The following is a 16486-nucleotide window of genomic DNA, read 5'->3' on the forward strand; positions in this document are numbered from 1 at the left end:
TATTCTCTTGATAAGTCAATTTTGGCTAATAACAGTACAGTAAGCCAAAGATTTTATCTTATCAAAACAGCATAGGAGACCATTATAATGGCAGATCATACAGTCCTATAGTCTTGAATGTTACAATGAAACCAGTTAAAGGAAATTCTAAGTTTATATTTAAAAAAAAAAGGAAATTTAAAAATCAGTAAGGTTTAATTTTTTTTTGTTTTTAGAAAAGATTTTATTTATTTATTTGAGAGACAGAGAAAGAGAGCACGAGTGGGGGGAACATCAGGCAGAGGGGGAAGCAGGCTCTCCGCTCAGCATGCAGCATGATGCGGGACTGCATCCCAGGACCCCAAGATCATGACCTGAGCAAAGGCAGATACTTAACCAACTGAGCCACCCAAGTGCCCCTAAGTTTTTATTTTTAATGAGATAAAAAAAATTCCATCAAATACCCATGCCAAACCCTTTCAGTATTATTTTGAACTTTTCAAAGTACATAGTGCAAAAAAGCAGCACAGCCCAGCAAAGTCAACTAACAATCAAATCATGGGCCAAATCTCAGACCAACCCCTGAGTGGTACATGTTCAGGGCAGACCCAGAGCAACAGAGCAGAGGCTTTGAAAACTGAACTGAGATTGAAACCATCACTCGCAGAAGGTGATATAAAACCTGTAATGTGAACTCAGCCAGGCTGATTGCCTGTTTAAACAAACATACATTCTCTAGAGGAGGATTTTAACAGGATCCAGAGACAGCACAACGTTAACTGTCACTATGTTCAGGATGAGATAGAAAATGACTTGTGTAAAAATGAACAGAATGAAACTTTGTTTACAACGAAGTCAGGGGGCCAGCAGGGGGAGCTCTCATGCCCTGCCACTCGTGGTCAACTGCGGATCCAACAGCAGGAGACATACCTTGCTATGGGGCAAGTTGGGTACTACTTCTAAATACTATCTTACTTTCCTAGCAGGAAGGAAGAGAGGTTTTCCTCCTCCCCTGGCAACAGCCCGGTCAGTGAGAGACTGTCACAACTCAGTCAATGAAAAGCCACTATACTTTCAATTCCCACTTTACTCCAATGGACTTTTTGTTTATAACTGTTCTCCCAACTTCCCCCTTTCAAAGAGGAGTCCTCTCCTTTGTTCTCCAGACTTGCTAATGGTTTTGCCATAGCTTGCTGTCCCAGACTGCAATTCTCTGTTATTCCCAAATAAATTCATTTTTGCTGGTAAAATAACTGGCTGCTTTATTTTTAAGGTTAATACCTGTCATTCAAAGAATCAGGAAAAATGTGGCCAAATCCTGAGGGAAAAGACAATGACCATAATAACCCTGAGATAACACAGGTCTTGGAGTATTCAGACAAAGACTCTAAATCAGCTATTTTTTTAAAAAAGATTTTATTTATTTATTTGACAGAGAGAGAGACAGCCAGCGAGAGAGGGAACACAAGCAGGGGGAATGGGAGAGGAAGAAGCAGGCTCCCAACGGAGGAGCCTGATGTGGGGCTCGATCCCAGAACACCAGGATCACGCCCTGAGCCGAAGGCAGATGCTTAACGACTGAGCCACCCAGGCGCCCGGAAGATAGATAACAGAGATTCCCTAAACTGAAGAACAGAATGGGATAAAAAGGCTGGAAAAAAACAGAACATAGGAGCATCAGGGACCCGTGCAACAGTTTCAGAAGGTCTAACATACAAGTCATTTGAGTCCCAGAAAGACAGGTGAAAGAGGTTGAGAAAAATTTTGTGAAAAGGTAACGGCTAAAAACTTCCCAAATTTAGTGAAAGATGTATATTTACAGATTTTAGAAGCTCGGTGAACTTGATGAACTTAAATTCAAAGAAAATCATGCCTAGATCTCTCAAAATCAAACTACTGAAAGACAAAGATAAAGAAAAAAATTCTTGCAAGCAGCCAGAGAAAAATGAACTACTACACGAAGAGCAAGGATTGAATGACTGCAGAGCCCAGCGTAGCTAGGAGACGCTCGAATGACACCTCCAGGCATGGAAAGTAAGGGGCTATGAATCAGAAGCCCACATCCAGGAAAATTATTTTCCGTAATGAAGGTAAAATAAAGACATTCTGAGATGAAGGAAAACTTAGAAAGCAATCGCCCTAAAAAAATGCTGAGGGTGAAGGGAGAGGAAACCAGGAAACCTCAGGAATGAAGGAAGAGCAGCAGAAAATTCAACTATCTAGGTTAATATAAAAATCCGTATTTTTTTCTCTTAAATTGTTTAAAATATATATGATTATTGAGAAAATAGGCAGAAATAGGGCAGGTGTTCTTAGGGGAGACTAAGCTACCATAACAAGAATTCAGTGATTTAAGCAACAGGTCGGGGGCGCTTGGGTGGCTCAGTTAAGCGCCTGACTCTTGATTTTGGTTCAAGTCATGATCTCGGTTGTGAGATTGAGCTCCGTGTTGGGACTCCACTCTCAGGAGGGAGTCTGCTCAAGGTTTTTTTTTCCCTCTCTCTCCGCCCCCATCTGCCAGCCCCTCCGTAAATAAATAAATAACTAAAAAAAAACAACAACAGGTTTTTAATACCCAGTGGGAAGAATTCTCCCTGGCCTTTCTGCTCACATTCTATTGGCACTCTTAATTGCAAATTCAGCTGGGAAATGTAGTGGAGCTGGGGCAGCCATGCTCTGGGTTATAACTCAATTACTTAGGAAGAAAGGGCAAATGGATTTTGATGAATAGTTAGCAGCCTCTCCCACAGCAGAAAGAGAAAGGAGGCATTTTGGATACAGGGGAAATATGATCAAAGGTAAGGAAGAGAGAAACCTCATGCAAGGAACTAATAGCAATTTTGATGTTGCTGGAATGTAACTAAAGAGATAAAGCTAGAGGGGTGGGTGAGAGCAAATGAAGTTGAATTTTCTTGAGGAGTTGAAGGGTTTCATGTAGCAGATTTTCATTTCAGTGAGCTACTCAGGCGTGAAAGATGGGGGAACAGAAGACTAGAGGAGAGAAAACCAATTAGGAACTTAGGGGAATAGTTTTGGTGAGAAGTGGATAAAGACAAGACCTTTCCTTCTCCGCTGGCACACCTTTACTCAGGGATCCTGGCAGTCCGCGTCTTGCTCCACTTTCCAAATAATACCACAGCAATGGTATTATTTGCAGGGATTGGAGCCAGAGCGAGCTCGAAACCTCAGCTTTGGGTCCGGACTGCTCTGGAGCTACTGTTACCGGGCGTACAGCCCCTGATTCGCTGAGTGGCCTCGGGCACGTTGCTACTTATTCTCTATGACTTGAACCAGCTATCTGTAAAACGAGGATAACGTGGAATTTGGAGTGTTCTTATGAGGATTCATTGAGATAATACCCGTGAACGCTTACATATGAGGTTCAACAAATGTGGTGGAGTGACAGATGGACGACATAGCTCAAAGGAGCGAGGGAAGCAAGTCTAGAAAGCTGTAGAAGGGACAGACCTCCGGGCTCCCTTTGCCCTGCGAGGAGACCGGGGAGCGGGTGCAAAGCCATACCCTGCCAATCTTGGCCCGCTTTTTCGCCGGTAACCCCGTGGCCACGTCTTACCTCACGATCCGGCGGGTCCCAGGCTGCAGCTTCAGTTCAACTCCGCCACGGGGCGCCCGTTCGCCGGGCCTCTGTGGGCTCAGCTGTGTGCGATGCTGCGGCCCGGGCGCCACGTCCGGTCTCCCAGGCAACCATATAAACTTCCGGTTTGAGAGACGCCGCGGTTGGCGAGAGGCCACATTTCCGCCACGTGACCCCCTCAGGCACCTTGCGGGCTGAAGGGCTCGCGTCACCGGCCTGCAACACCCGGCGTGTTCCGAAGTTCGACTTCCCGGCCCTGACCAGGGCCAATTCCTGGGGAGTGGCTCCAGCAGGGACGGCCGGGCCTGGAGGGGCGGGGCCGGGGCTCGGCTCCCAGTTCCCGAGGCTTTGCTGAGAAGCCGGGCGGCAGCAAGACCGCTTCTCCTGAGCCGCCAAACTGGAGTTGGACCAGGAACTCCGTGGGGCCGGGGCCCCGGCTGCGGGGCAGCGGCTTCTCCGGGCCGACGCCGCAGCGGAGAATGAGGCGGCGGTGGTGGTGGCTGGCTCCCGGCGGAGCCGCCAGGCTGGAAGCACGCTGCGCTGGTTCATCACCGTGATCCTGTGTGCTGCCTTCCTGGGGCTGGTGAGACCCGGGGCTGGAATCCTCCCAGGCCGGGGCGTGAGCAGGCGTCCTGCAGAGAACGCCGTCTTCTGAGTTCGAGTCTCGCCTCTGCCACTTGCAAACTGTGTGACCTTGGGCGCGTTCGTCTGCCTCAGCCTTAGTTTCCTAATCTGAAAAATGGACACAGTTCTAATGTTGGAGGGTTATTGTCAAGTGCGAAATTGATTTTCCTAATATATTTGCCAGCTCCAGCAAACCTTCCTACTTCTACGTGGGGTGGGGAGATAGCTGCAAGGGGGTGTTGCCAGGTCTGTAGCTCCTGCCCCCTTGAGCCCACGCAGACCCCAAATTATTATACAGAGCTGCTTTTCTGGGATTTCCTCTTCCTTGTCTGGCCAATTCAGGCAACTCCTTATTTTTGCAGATGGGGAAAATAGACCCAGAGAGGGAAAATGACTTTTCCGGACCACACGGCTGGTTTTAAGTGGTGGAGGCAGGAATAATATGTCTCTTACTCTGCCCACAATCCTATGTAAAACAAATTTCTAGATCCTTCAGTGCTTTTCTTAGAGCAAACTGCAAGGCTAGAAGCGCCTTTTGACAAACCCCTTGGCTGCCCCCACAATTCCCTTGGTTCTGGGGACCTCCCTCTCATCACTTGTCTGGAATATTAGGATCTTGGGGATTTGGGAGGGTGAGTCCTCTGAGGAGAGTCACTTCTCAGAGAGTCCTCTGAGAAAGTCACTTAGCGTCTTTCGCTTAAGTCACAACAGATTCCTGGAGTATTTTGATTTGAAAAAAGAAAAATCATTGCAGACGCTTCTTGAGCCCTCAGCTTGTGCCAGGTCTTGTTTTAAGTGCTTTGCAGGCAGGAAGTAATTTGATTGGAGATGGAGCTCAGCGTTCCCTCCATGTACCAGGTGCTTGCTCTGCCCTTAGTTTGGGACTGCTCTGTTTTTGGCAAGATGCACACCCCTGTTTCGAGCAGAGAAGGCCGATTAGAGTGAATTATTCTTGAAGCATAGACCCATTAGAAACATTTTTAAGTGTCCAACAAATACTCTCTGATGGCTTGGGGTTTTCTTTGAAGAAAAATACAGATTTAGAAATGTTTGAATTGTCTATTTCCTGTGTATTTTTTATGTGTTAGAGTAGGGGCATCATATGCATCCAGAAATATTTCTGTTTTAACAACATCAAAAAACAGGAATACTGTTTTAATGGTTTGATAATTTAAATTTTTAACATCTAAATTCCTGTGTTATTTGTGCGTGTAGTATATTTCAAAGTGCACAAAACTATTTCAAAAATTATTTTTAATGTTACATTTTACTGTTAATACAAGAGTTTTTTGTGGTATTGCTCAAAAAGGAAACAAAATCGCAGCAGAGAGCCAAAAAAATTAAAGAATTTTTTTTAAACTTGAGAGTTGTCAAAACTAGAAAACCAGTAGGATTTGACACACCCAGATACAGGAACTTATAGTTGTAGTAGTCCTAGTACTGTCATCCTGAATTTTTCCTGACTGTGGGATTTAGAGTAATCCCCTACATTACACTGAAATCCCCTCCCCTTCCTTTTTCTTTTGTAATTTAACTTAATTTTTTAGAGGTGGGGGAAGGGCAGAGAGAGAGAGGGAGAGAGAGAATCTCACAACGGTGAGGTCATGACAGAGCTGAAATCAAGCGTTGGCTGCTCAACCGACTGAGCCACCTGGGCACCCCTCCTCCTCCCTTTTTAACAGTGAAAAAGGCTACCATATAGACATTATTTTAATGATTGTAAATAAAGGATTTTGTCTTTTTAAATTTTAGGGAATGAGTGTTGCTATACTGGGACCCACATTTCAAGATTTGGCAACAAATGTGAACCGCAATATTAGCAGTCTTTCTCTGATTTTTGTGGGCCGTGCCTCTGGATTTTTGAGTGGCTCTGTGATTGGTGGAGTTCTTCTTGACAATATGAATCATTTTCTACTTTTGGGTAAGTAAAGATCAATTTTAGCTTTTTATGACTTTTAAGGCATTTACAATTTGTTTTTAAGTATGAAACATTTTGGTTGACAACTCTGGTGGGCGTCCTCAGTGGAAATCAGGTTTCCCTGTTGCCTGTTTTCATCTCGGCAGTTATAGGGAATCTGTGCGGAGCCACTCTGGAAATTTAGATTAGCCTTAGAATGTGTTACTATCTTTAGCCTTCCTGACCGTCACTGTAATTTAGGCACCACCCCTGGATCACATACTAGTTGTCCAAAGAACTCTGGTTATCAGGGTTTAGGGCAGATCTCCTGGGGCCACCATAGATCAGAATAAATTCCTTGAACCTGCCCAGGCTAGGCCCTGAACTGAGAATGAAGGTGGGAAGTACTGGGGGTGAAATGACATAGGCTAAATTTTTGTCCCAGCCACCCCATGTTAATAATGCCCCAGACCTCTCTACCTCGCCCTTCAAATAGTTGGCAAAGCTTTTAACTTACTCTTTTTTGAGTAAATAGACACGTTTAAAGAAAATCTGGATTAATGTAATAAAACTGCTTTGGGAGTAAGGAGAATAATTTACTGTTGTTGATGAATAAATGAGTAATTGCTCAGATTTCCAAAGTGGGTTGAGAATGTATAGATCCTTGTGTTTCCCTCCCTATTCCCAAGCTAAATTACTTAATACATTTCTACTACAAACTATCGTAACTGCCTTTTATTTTTCTTTTTAATTTTTTACCTCATATCTAAAAATCTTTTTAAAATATGAAAAGTTTAAATAAATTTTTGAGGTGTCAGTTTTACTGTAAAACTTTGCCCTGTAGTATATGGTTTGATTATCAGCAATGCTAGAAATGTACTTGTTAGATTAACTTCTATTTTATAGTCCATAAAGATTATGAAAACTTGTAAAGGAAATAACCATTTGTGGATGCTGAACCTCTCATCCACTCACTATTACTCAGTTGAAATTAGACCTACTTTGCATTTCTGGGAGTTTTTATGATGTTGACTTGATTCATGACTCTGTGAATATTGTTTTTTATAGCTGACTTTTACCTTTCTTCTCAGGGGTGTCAATGTTGACTACCACAGTTGGTCTCTACCTTGTTCCATTTTGTAAGACAGCAGTCTTACTGATTGTCATGATGTCCGTCTTTGGTGTTTCAGCTGGCATTCTGGATACAGGTCAGTGAGCCCTTCAGTGTCAGCTGAGAGTAGGTACTTTCTACTAGAAAAAGTAGAACAGAGACATCAAACTGTCATTTGCAGTGTAAAATGACACCAACCTACTGAATTGCTCATGGGGTCACCCACTCAGAACCACCCTCTGGCAACTACTCTTCTCTGCTCTTCTTGCAAAGTAGGATGTCTGTTTTTGAGCAGTTCATGGAGTGAATTTAAATGATTTTGTTCAGTGAGAGATTATTGATTTGCAGTATCCAAACAGGAAAGGGTACCCCATGTGGGTAATTATGGTGCAGGTAAGTGGGCTTTCATTTTGGGACAGAACCTTATCAATGTAGTATGGGAGGAATTGATAGCTTAATAGGTTAAACCAACTTTGAAACCGTGTTTGGCTGAGGAATCATAGAAGAAGCTAATTTAAAAAGCACTCTGCCTTTTGAACTAAGAGAAACCTGTGCTGTGTATTATTTTCCTTCTCTCTCCTGCCACCCCCCTCAAAAGCTCCTGCTTTCGTGCAGGAGATCCTCTCCATGTGTCTTGTTCTCGTTTAAAACCTACTAAGCAACATACTTGGCATTTGTCTACCCCTAAAGCCAGCTCTTTTCTTCCCCTGCTCTATTGTTACCTGATAGATTGGGGATATTTTATACTTTAGGCTTAGTTTGGTTGTGAAATTATGGGGTACAATTGTATGTTTATCTGCAAATAGGTTAAAAAAGAGAAAGAAAATGCAACACTTGATGCTTCTTGCCTTTCACCTTTGTTTCCTGTAATGGGCCCAGTAGAATTCTATAGTGTTCAGATTTCTGAACATGTGTTTTGCATCTGCTGTGTACATAAATAATTTTCCTCAACTGGTTATTTGGTAATTCGGCTATTATCTGATGATAATATATATTTAAAATGTTTACAAATAAATAAATATCTACCTCTTTCCTGCCTCCTCCCCCTCTCCCCCCTGCCAGCCTGGTGTTAGAACTGTCTTGTGGAAAGCCTTGGGCTAATGTGCCTGGCTCTAGGAGGTAGTGGTTTACTGGCTTGTAGCATCCATTTGTGAGTATGTGATGTTCCCGATGCTCAGAGTTCTCTGGTGGTGGTAGGTTAGAATTCCTTAATCATGGGGCCCCTGGGTGGCTCAGTCGTTAAGCATCTGCCTTTGGACTCAGGGCGTGATCCTGGCATTATGGTATCGAGCCCCACATTAGGCTCCTCCGCTATGAGCCTGCTTCTTCCTCTCCTACTCCCCCTGCTTGTGTTCCCTCTCTCGCTGGCTGTCTCTATCTCTGTCAAATAAATAAATAAAATCTTAAAAAAAAAAAAAAAGAATTCCTTAATCGTGACATTGACTGAGTTGGCAACATCTGATAACTGAGCATACTTTAATCCTTGTGCCATATAAAATAGACTTGTTCTCCTTCTGATAGTAATGAACTGTTAATGATTAAATCATTTTCCTCATCTTTCATTGGTAGGTGGTAACGTCCTAATCTTGGCTATTTGGGGGGACAGAGGAGCCCCACACATGCAGGCCTTACACTTCAGTTTTGCCTTGGGTGCCTTTTTGGCTCCACTGCTGGCTAAGTTGGCATTGGGCACGACGGTGTCTGCTGAAAACCACACAGAGGCTGACTCTAACCATTCTGCCCTCAACCAGTCATCCGAAGCTGACTCAGAATCTCTACTCGGAGTACCTGACAATATGAATTTACTGTGGGCATACGCTGTTATCGGTACTTACATTTTTGTAGTTGCTGTCTTTTTTTGGGCTCTGTTTTTAAAGAAAAGCTCAAGGCAGGGAAAAGCAAAAGCATCTGCTCAGAGGTCTCGAAGAGCTAAATACCACAATGCCCTTCTTTGTCTCCTTTTTCTGTTCTTCTTTTTTTATGTTGGAGCCGAGGTAACATATGGCTCTTACGTGTTCTCGTTTGCGACCACCCATGCTGGCATGAAAGAAAGTGAAGCGGCTGGGTTGAACTCCATCTTCTGGGGGACCTTTGCAGCCTGCAGGGGCCTGGCAATCTTTTTTGCTACATGTTTACAACCTGGAGCCATGATTGTGTTAAGCAACATTGGCAGCCTGACATCATCCTTATTGCTGGTGCTTTTTAACAAGAGCCCAGTTTGCCTCTGGATAGCGACTTCGGTGTATGGGGCCTCGATGGCAACCACGTTTCCCAGTGGTGTTTCTTGGATTGAGCAGTACACGACCATCCATGGGAAATCTGCAGCATTTTTTGTAGTTGGTGCTGCCCTGGGAGAAATGGCTATTCCTGCAATAATTGGGATTCTTCAAGGACAATACCCTGATTTGCCTGTAGTTTTGTACACGTCTTTGGGAGCAGCGATAGCCACTGCTATTTTATTTCCCGTGCTCTATAAATTAGCCACCTCACCTCTCAATCAACAGCGAAAAGAACACAGAAAAAGCGAGGACCAGAAAGCTTTGCTGTCTAGTTCTGAGCTAAATGACTATGAGGAAGAGAATGAAGAAGATGATGCAGAAAAATGGAATGAAATGGATTTTGAAGTGATCGAAATGAATGATACAATGAGGAATTCTGTAATAGAGACATCTAGAAATATTCTGACGGAGCCCTTAGCTGAAGTCTCCAGTCAATCCCACTCCAGTGCAGGGGTGTTGGAGTCCTCTCCGGTTAGTAGTGGCAAGTCCCCTGTGAATCACCTTGCGAGAAACCAGGCTAAAAGGGACTAACACCTAGAGAAGATGGATTATTCTGATCTCCTTGAATAATCTCCGGTTCTAAAGAAGCCAGTCATAGCAGAGCATTAACAGGTTTTCAACATGTTTTGGAGATCAAAATTTCTAGGTCAGAGTATAGCAAATGCAACAAAGTTTTGAAAGGTTCTGTAATTCCTGGAGTTTTCCATAAAGAACAAATGGTCTTGTACAGCAGGATCTTGTTGGGAGGCTAGTGTTTGGCATGGGGCTGGTTAGGTAATGTTTTATGGTCTCCACCCCTCAGAGCATGCAAAGAAGGGGTTTGTTGTTGAGAAGTTGGGTGCCATTCTAGTAGAACGAAACCATCTAGTAGTCAAATCGTTTAGCTGACGAAATGACCAGTCATCGGTATTCTACCAGGGAAGTAGAGGAGTGTCGTTTCATAAAAGAACAACTTTGAAAATGGACCGAGATTTGTATTAATTGCTTTGCCCTCCCTGTAGTGTTGTGCCAGAGAATGCTGATGCCTCATTTGATTTCTGATTTCTGTGAAGGGAACACAGAAGGACCCTATAGACCTAGCTTCAAACCTTGACTGCTGCTTACTAGTTTTCTGGCCCTGCATTCAGTCACTTCACTTACGTAGGCCTTTGTTTATCTGTCTCCTGATCTGTGATTCTATTAGTGAAAATGAGATGATTTTCAAACTAGGAATCCATAAATTTCAAAGTTTGTGCAAGAAAAAAAAAAGTAAAAAAAAAAAAGTTTGTGCAAGGCATCTGTTAGAAATTAACATAAGTGCCATCCATTCTTCATTTCAAATGAGAAGTGAAACAAAATTGATAGTTTTGAGAATACTGATTATGAATACATGTCAATTTAAGAGACTCAGTGTCTAATAATTACCTGCAAAACACATTTTTCGGTACTGTGTTTCATCAGTTCTAAGATGCACCTTTTTTTTTTACATTTTTTCCCACATTTTTAACATCTCTAAAATCAGAATATGTCTTAAAGTCAGTGGTCACGTAACATTTTGTGACAAAATTTAATTGACAGTAATTGATATACCTATACAAAATAATGTTGCGTGTTACAATCGGTGTCTTACAGTAATTCATTCAATTATGGAGATTTTACTATTTTTTACAGACATTTTAAAAAGAAAAGTTATTTTTGTATGCTGATTTTCTTGGTGTTCAAGTGGGGTTTGGATGCAGTGTTCCGACTTTAAAAGCTGTTCCAGAGTTACTGTGTTAGTAGTGGGACCTACCTAAGTAACGAAGTCTGGGTCTGAGCCTTGCTCTTCCAGAATTTGCTCCTCATTGAGTCTGGCTGGTGATGACATTGTAAGCACTAAACTAGGCTGCTAGCATAATTTACAAAGAGACACAGTCTTTTCCAGTATTTGGAATGTTTGTATCACCCACCCAGGGCTCTTCCTTCCTGAGTTTGAAATACCTGGGAAACCAAAATAATGATTAGAAAGGGGCCTGGTGGCTTAGGAGTCAGGGATCACAAAGGTACTTTATGAGTGTGGCAAAGCAGGTGTGAGCTCTCCTTTGATAAATGACTAGCACTGATGACAGCTTTTGTTTACTTCTCTTTACCATGTTTTATGGTGAATAACATGTAATTTCTGCCTGCTTGCAGTATGTTTGCTTTCTCATATTTAATTTCTACAAATTCGCCTTTGTTTTTTCTTGAGTGAAATGCAGTAACTTTTTTGACCACTGCCCATTCACCTTCAATACCTGCCACAATATGGGGTTGTATATAATCTAGCAATTTTGGGGAGGGCCAGTGGAGAAATTAATAGTAAAAAGCGTATTCTTGCTCTTGTTGTATCGTACTTTTCTCTTAGCGGGAACTTGGAGGCCACCTGTGTTCCATTGACTGCTTTTTCTCAGGTTGTTGGAAGTTAGGCAGAGGTCCTGTTTGGCAGCTGGGAGGCTTGCTAGAACAGAGATTCTATCTGCATCTCAGGAGAGAAGGATGATAATAAGAACATGGCAGAAAATTTGGAAATCCACACTGGAAAATCCACCAGAGTTCCACAAACCGAAATGTGATTGGCCATATGAGCTTGTAGGCGTTGTTAAAGTTTGATGATGTATTTCCATATTGGAAGGATATGACTTTGTAAGATTCTGAGAATTAGCATTCATTCTAATAATCAGTCCTTAGGTAAGTGTCTGCTGATATACAAGTAACCAATACTGAAGTTTTCTATTGCTGAATAACAGATTTAGCAGTTTACAACAACATTTTTGTTTAAGTAGGCTCCACACCCAGTGGGGACCCCAGTGTGGAGCTCGAACTCGCAACCACAAGCTTGAGACCTGAGCTGAGATCAAGAGCTGGCTGCTTAGCCGACAGAACCACCCAGGCACCCTAACAACAGAGAGTTTTTATCTCCCAGTTTCTCGAGTCAGAAATTTGGGCACGACTTCACTGGTCCTCTGCTCAGGGTCTTGTGGGGCTGCAGTCAAGATGTTGGATAGAGCTGTGCTCCTTTTTGGAGCTTAGGGTTCTCTTCCAGGGCCATGTATGTGGTTGTGACAGTATTCAGTTCCTTGCTGTAGTGGGCTGAGGTGCTTTTTTTTTTTTTTTTTTTTGCTGGCTGTGAGCTGCCACCAGTCCCAATTCCTAGAACCTCCTGCAGTCTTTTGCCGTGCAGCCCTCTGTAGATCTCTCACAACATGGCAGCCCATTTCTTCAAAGCTAGCAGGAGAATCTCTCACCCGCGTCTGCTAAGCTGGAGTCTTCTTTAACATAATACAATCATAGGAGTGGCATCCCGTCACCTTTGCCATATGCTCTTGGCTAGAAGCAAGTCACAGGTTCTATCCAAACTCCTGAGGAGAAGCTAGTACTGAGATGTAACTCATTGGGGTTTAACTTAGAGTGTGTTTGCTACAATCTAGTACTTGGAAAACCAAGGTCCGAGAGAACTAAAATGTTTGAGCTGGGGACAAGAAGCCCTCAGCAGTCATTGAAAGTGATTATAGGTACCAAACTGAGTGAGCTAATGTGGGGGTGGAAGCCTCCCCATGGGCCTGGCCAATAAACCTGATAGAGGAAATTCTTTTTGCTTATGAGCAATGGATGGGCTAACTCAGTTAGGCTTTTTTTTCTCCTTGACATTTTATGTTCTTTCCCACTGTGCTTTTAACTTGTTCAAATGCAGCTTTCAATGAGAGAAGTAGGTAAATTTCAGTTTAGTTATATTTTCATAGTAAAATCTAAGAACACTTTGAGAGCATCTTTCAGTTTTTTTAAAGAAAAATCCTTTTTAAAAAATCAGTTTTTATTATAAAAGTAATGAAGGTATTAAAAAAAGGTCATGCTATAAGATTAGGGAAGGACATAAAAATGTAAGTAATTTATACAAAGTTTTTATTTAAGTAAGCTATGTGCCCATTGTGGGGATTGAACTCCCAACCCCTGAGATCAAGAGTTGTATGCTCTACCAACTGAGCCAGCCAGGCACCCCTGTATAAGTAATTTATAATTCTAAACACCTGGAAAATTTCTTAACATTTCTCATCAACGTAATTTCGTGGGTAAAGGGATAAAAAAAAAAAATTCCCTCCTACCAGATAAACTTTCAGAAACAACTTGAATTTTGTGTCCAGAGACCTTAATGCTGCAGTTGATGGACTGGTTATTAGTTTGAAGAATTGTAATTTATTAAAACAAAACAAAACAGCCTAATTGATCAGTGGAGTGTGAGACCCGGATTACATATAAAATGATTTCACTTCAGGTAGGATCATCGAATAATCAGGATAGCTTTCTCATAACCAGAACTTCTGGTTTACCATAGCAGTGTATCACTCCTGCCACTAAAATAGAGCTTAACGTTCTCAATGGAAGTAGATACATTCTTCTGGGATACCCTGTATCTGTGTCTGTTAAGTGCCACTTGTTTTGTTCATAGTGCTGTGAATGTGTGTGTGTTTGGATACATGAACTCACAGATATTATGTGTTTGATATTTTCCTATACCGTGGGGGTACAGTGGGGGTAGAGGTGGTCCAAGTTTGTTAGAAATGGTCTTTTTTTAATTGAAATTTTTATTACAATTATAGATTTACATGCAGTTGTACATTGTAGTTTTTTGTGTTTTGTTTTTGGTTTTGTTTTTTTTCCAAATTTGCTGAGCAAGGGCTACTTGCTCAGTCTGGAGAGTAGAGAACTAGACTAGTGCTTCTCATATGTTAATGTGCATTTGAATTGCGTGTTAAAATATAGATTCTAATTCAGTAGTACTAGGGGCTGGGATTCTACATTTCTAACAAGCTCTTAGGTGATGGGGAGCTATTGGTCTGTGGACTGACCACATTTTTGGTAGCAAGATTCACTTTTTGAGAGGGTCAAATTCTTTGCTACTTTTGGGAATTCAGTTTGTTTTAGCTTTTTTTTTTTTTTTTTTTTTTTAATTCTACAGACATAGAGACAGCCAGCGAGAGAGGGAACAGAAGCAGGGGGAGTGGGAGAGGAAGAAGCAGGCTCATAGCGGAAGAGCCTGATGTGGGGCTCGATCCCGTAACGCCGGGATCACGCCCTGAGCCGAAGGCAAACGCCCAACCGGTGTGCCACCCAGGCGCCCCTGTTTTAGCTTTTCTAAATCTGACCCTGAATCTGTAGGAGTCTGTAGTTCCCATGCGTCCCCTCTCTCTTACACACAAACTCTATTCTGAGTTCTCTTCTGTCCTCTCCATTTACTGCATTGGCTGTTGAATATTTATTTCTTATGTCTGTTGAATGCCTCCTATTTGGCAGTCTCTATGAGAGGTGCTATGTTACACTGGTGAAAAGACCAGAATGTTCCTACCTCCGTGGACCTTACCCTCTAAAGCAGTACAGTCCAGTAGAATTTCCCACAATGATGGGAATATTTTATATCTGCACTGCCCAGTAGCCGCTGGTCACATGTGGTGAATCGAGCCTTTGAAATATTGCTAATACACAGAAAATGAATTTTTAATGTAAATATCTACATTAGCTGGTGGCTGTCATATTGGATTGACATAGGTCTAGCGGGAGAAACCAAGTAACAAAAAAATCACACAAGGTATTTCCAGGAAGGCTTTATTTTTTGTTATTCTAGAAATTTACAAATATCTGGGGTCAGAAAGGTTGCGCTAGATGCCTTCTCAAATGGCCTAATATAAATTATCATGGCACTTAAGGAAAGGCTGGTTTTACTGGGTCCTGATGGTAGAAAGTTGTGCTTAGTAATCTAAAAGAGAAGGTTTGTCTTTCCACGTGTGTCAAGGAAGTAGACTGAGGCTGGTCACCTTGTTTGTCAGGAGGATTTACGCTCTTTCCCTTTATACACTTTGGCCAGTTGGCATTTGAGCTAGGTTGAACTTGGATTTTGATTTAGCTATAAGTAGTTTCATATTTAATGAGTTAAAATTGTATAACACTGAATTTTTTGCAAAGAGAATTTTTCTGTATTTTCCAATATTTGGAGGTGGTTGTCTTAATTATGTGTTCTCCTGTCCTCTACTTCTGCCTTGTTCATTTCTTTTAATTCTGCAGAAAAGATCCCTTAGGTTCTTGTACCATGGCTGTTAATTCTTATGTACTGTCTTCCTTTTGGCTTATATTTTTAAATGCAGAGTGCCTTTCGTGTCTGTCTCTGACTTTATGGCAACTTGCCCTTGATGTGTTTGGTTATGTAGTTAATGGATGGCCTGGAGAAGTGTTAAAGTTGTTCAGTGACATGAATGACTTAAGGTGGTGGGCTTCTTAGCTTCTGAACAACTTGGTGAGGTTACAGAGTGCTTTTTAAAAGAATCAGTTTTAGGGATGCCTGGGTGGCTCAGTCGGTTAAGTGTCTGCCTTCAGCTCAGGTCATGATCTCAGGGTCCTGGGATCGAGTCCCGCATCAGGCTCCCTGCTCAGTGGGGAGTCTGTTTCTCCCACTGCCCCTGCTTGTGTGCTTGCTGTCTTTCGCTCTCTGTCTCTGACAAATAAAATCTTAAAAGGCAAAACAAAAGAATTATTTTTAATTGTGATAAAATAGACATCAAATTTACCATCTCATCCATTTTTAAGTGTATAAATTCAGTGGCATTAAGCACATTCACATTATTGTGCAACCATCACAGCCATCATCCACAAAACTGAAACTCCGTAACCCATTACACACTGTAACTCTCCATTCCACCCTCTACCAGCCCTGACAACGATCAGTCTACTTTGGGTCTCTACAAATTTCACTACTCTAAGTACTTCATATAAATAGCATTATACGTGTTTGTCCTTTTATGACCAGCTTATTTCACTTAGCATGTTGTAGCATGTGTCAGAATTTCCTTTGTAAGGCTGAGGAATAGTCTTTTGAATGTATACTTTGTTTATCCATTTATTGCTTCCGCCTTTGGCAATTGTAAATAACGCTGCTATGAAAATCGATGTACACCTATCTGTTTGAATTTCTGCTTTCAGTTCTTTTGGGTATCCCCACAAGTGCGATTCCTTGATCA

General features: G+C 42.1%; 1 protein-coding gene across 1 annotated transcript; it reads left to right on the plus strand.

The window, feature by feature from the left end:
• Positions 1-2767: 2767 nt before the first annotated feature.
• On the plus strand, positions 2768-14390 carry MFSD4B (major facilitator superfamily domain containing 4B). Its single transcript, XM_011237950.3, is given in 6 exon segments — positions 2768-2777; positions 3964-4157; positions 5951-6119; positions 7187-7303; positions 8776-9992; positions 9994-14390. Coding segments are annotated over 6 exon segments (1737 nt in total). The 3' UTR covers positions 10024-14390.
• The last annotated feature ends 2096 nt before the right edge of the window (positions 14391-16486 follow it).

This window comes from Ailuropoda melanoleuca, chromosome 10, assembly GCF_002007445.2.
Source record: "Ailuropoda melanoleuca isolate Jingjing chromosome 10, ASM200744v2, whole genome shotgun sequence".
NCBI classification, from domain to species: Eukaryota; Metazoa; Chordata; class Mammalia; order Carnivora; family Ursidae; genus Ailuropoda; species Ailuropoda melanoleuca.